At 45.2% G+C, this 1,918-nt stretch overlaps 1 protein-coding gene across 1 annotated transcript in view; it reads left to right on the forward strand.

Annotated features, from left to right (window-relative positions):
- The window catches only part of CCNB1 (cyclin B1), an 11,842-nt gene that overhangs the window by 6,641 nt on the left and 3,283 nt on the right, over positions 1 to 1,918 (forward strand). The window contains exon 6 of the mRNA XM_012802782.2: positions 3 to 143. Within this exon, the coding sequence (XP_012658236.1) occupies positions 3 to 143 (141 nt within the window). The remainder of the gene's footprint in view (positions 1 to 2; positions 144 to 1,918) is intronic.

Below are 1,918 nucleotides of genomic sequence, written 5' to 3' on the forward strand. Positions count from 1 at the left end.
AGGTTGATGTTGAGCAACATACTTTGGCCAAATACCTGATGGAACTGACTATGTTGGACTACGAGATGGTGCACTTTGCTCCTTCTCAAATTGCAGCAGGAGCTTTTTGCTTAGCATTGAAGATTTTGGATAATGGTGAATGGGTAAGCACTGTCCCACAAAACTACCAAAGCTTTTATTTATTTCTTTTTTTAGAGCCAGAGTCTCTTACTGCCCTTGGTAGAGTGCTATGGCATCACAGCTCACAGCAAACTCCAACTCCCAGGCTTAGGCAGTTTTCTTGCCTCAGCCTCCCAAGTAGCTGGGACTACAGGTGCCCACCACAATACCTGGCTACTTTTTATTGCAGTTTGGCTGGGGCTGGGTTCGAACCACCACCCTCGGTATATGGGGCTGGCGCCCTACCCACTGAGCCACAGGTGCCACCCAAAACTACCAAGATTTTATTTTTTTATTTAAGAGAAACAAGGTTTTGCTGTTTATCCCAGTTGGAATGCAGTGGTAGTATAGTTCATGGTAACATCCAGAGCCTGGTCTCCAGTGATCAATCATCCTGCCCCAGCCTAGTATTACAGGCATGACCCTCCGTGCCTGGCTTACCAACCTTTTTTTTTTTTTTTTTTAATATGAGAAAACTTTTTTTTTTCTTTCTTTTTGAGACTGAGTCTCACTATGTTGCCCTGGGTAGAGTGCTATGGTGTCACAGCTCTCAGCAACCTCAAACTCTCAGGCTTTAGCAATTCTTTTGTCTTAGCCTCCCAAGTAGCTGGGACTACATGCACCCACCACAACGCCTACCTATTTTTTGGTTGCAGTTGTCATTGTCGCTTAGCAGGCCCAGGCTACGTAGCAACCCACCACCCTAGGTGTATGTGGCCAGCACCCTGCCAAATGAGCTACTGACACTGCCCTGAGAAAACTTTTTTTGAGACAGAGTCTCACTGTTGTTGTCCAGGCTGTAGAATACCATGGTGTGAGCCTAACCTGCCTCATGGCAACCTCAAACACCTGGGTTCAAACAATCCTCATTCCCAGCCACCTAAGTATCTGGGACTATAAGCACTGCCACAAACTCTGGCTATTTTTTCTATTTTCAGCAGTGGTAAGGTCTTGCTATTATTCAGGCTGGTCTCAAACTCCTGTGGTCAACGGGTCTGGGCCTCCCAGGCTAGAATTATAGGTGTGAACTGCTCTAAGCCTCCCTATCAAGCTTTTTTGTTTGTTTTTTGGAGACAGTCTCACTGTGTTGCCCTCAGTAGAGTGCTATGGCATCACAGCTCACAGCAACCTCCAACACCTGGGCTCAAGCTATTCTCCTGCCTCCACCTCCCAAGTAGCTAGGACTACAGGTCCTTACCAAAAGGCCCAACTATTGTTTGGTTGCAGCTGTCATTGTTTGGCGGACCCAGGCTGGATTCAAACCCAACAGCTCAGATGTATGTGGCTGGTGCCTTAGCTGCTTAACCCACAGGCACCAAGCCAGAATATGGAAATTTTTATCATGAAATGATACTTAAGTTTATTAAATGACCAATTCAAATGATTCCTAGGTATGGAATCTAGTCAAGGAAAGGGTAAAAATGGTAAATTTTTTTCATGTCTTCATAGAATGCTTTCATTTACTTACCTGATTTCATCATTATTCCCTTTGAGAAAAGTAGGACAGCTATTACTCCTTACAGGGAGAGAAACTCTAAAGCAGGCGTCCTCAAACTATGGCCCACAAGCCACATGCAGCCCGCCAAGGACATTTATCTAGCCTGCTGGGTATTTTTGCCACCACTGCTTGTCCTGGTTAGCAACCGACTTATCCCAGGTCCTCCAACAGTCTGAACTGGCCCCCTGTTTAAAAAGTTTGAGGACTCCTGCTCTAAAGTCAAATGACATACTAGAAGTTTCTTCATATTCATTGATTTAA

Source organism: Otolemur garnettii, unplaced genomic scaffold (assembly GCF_000181295.1).
Source record: "Otolemur garnettii isolate 467f Iridium unplaced genomic scaffold, OtoGar3 scaffold00017, whole genome shotgun sequence".
In the NCBI taxonomy this organism is placed as follows: Eukaryota; Metazoa; Chordata; class Mammalia; order Primates; family Galagidae; genus Otolemur; species Otolemur garnettii.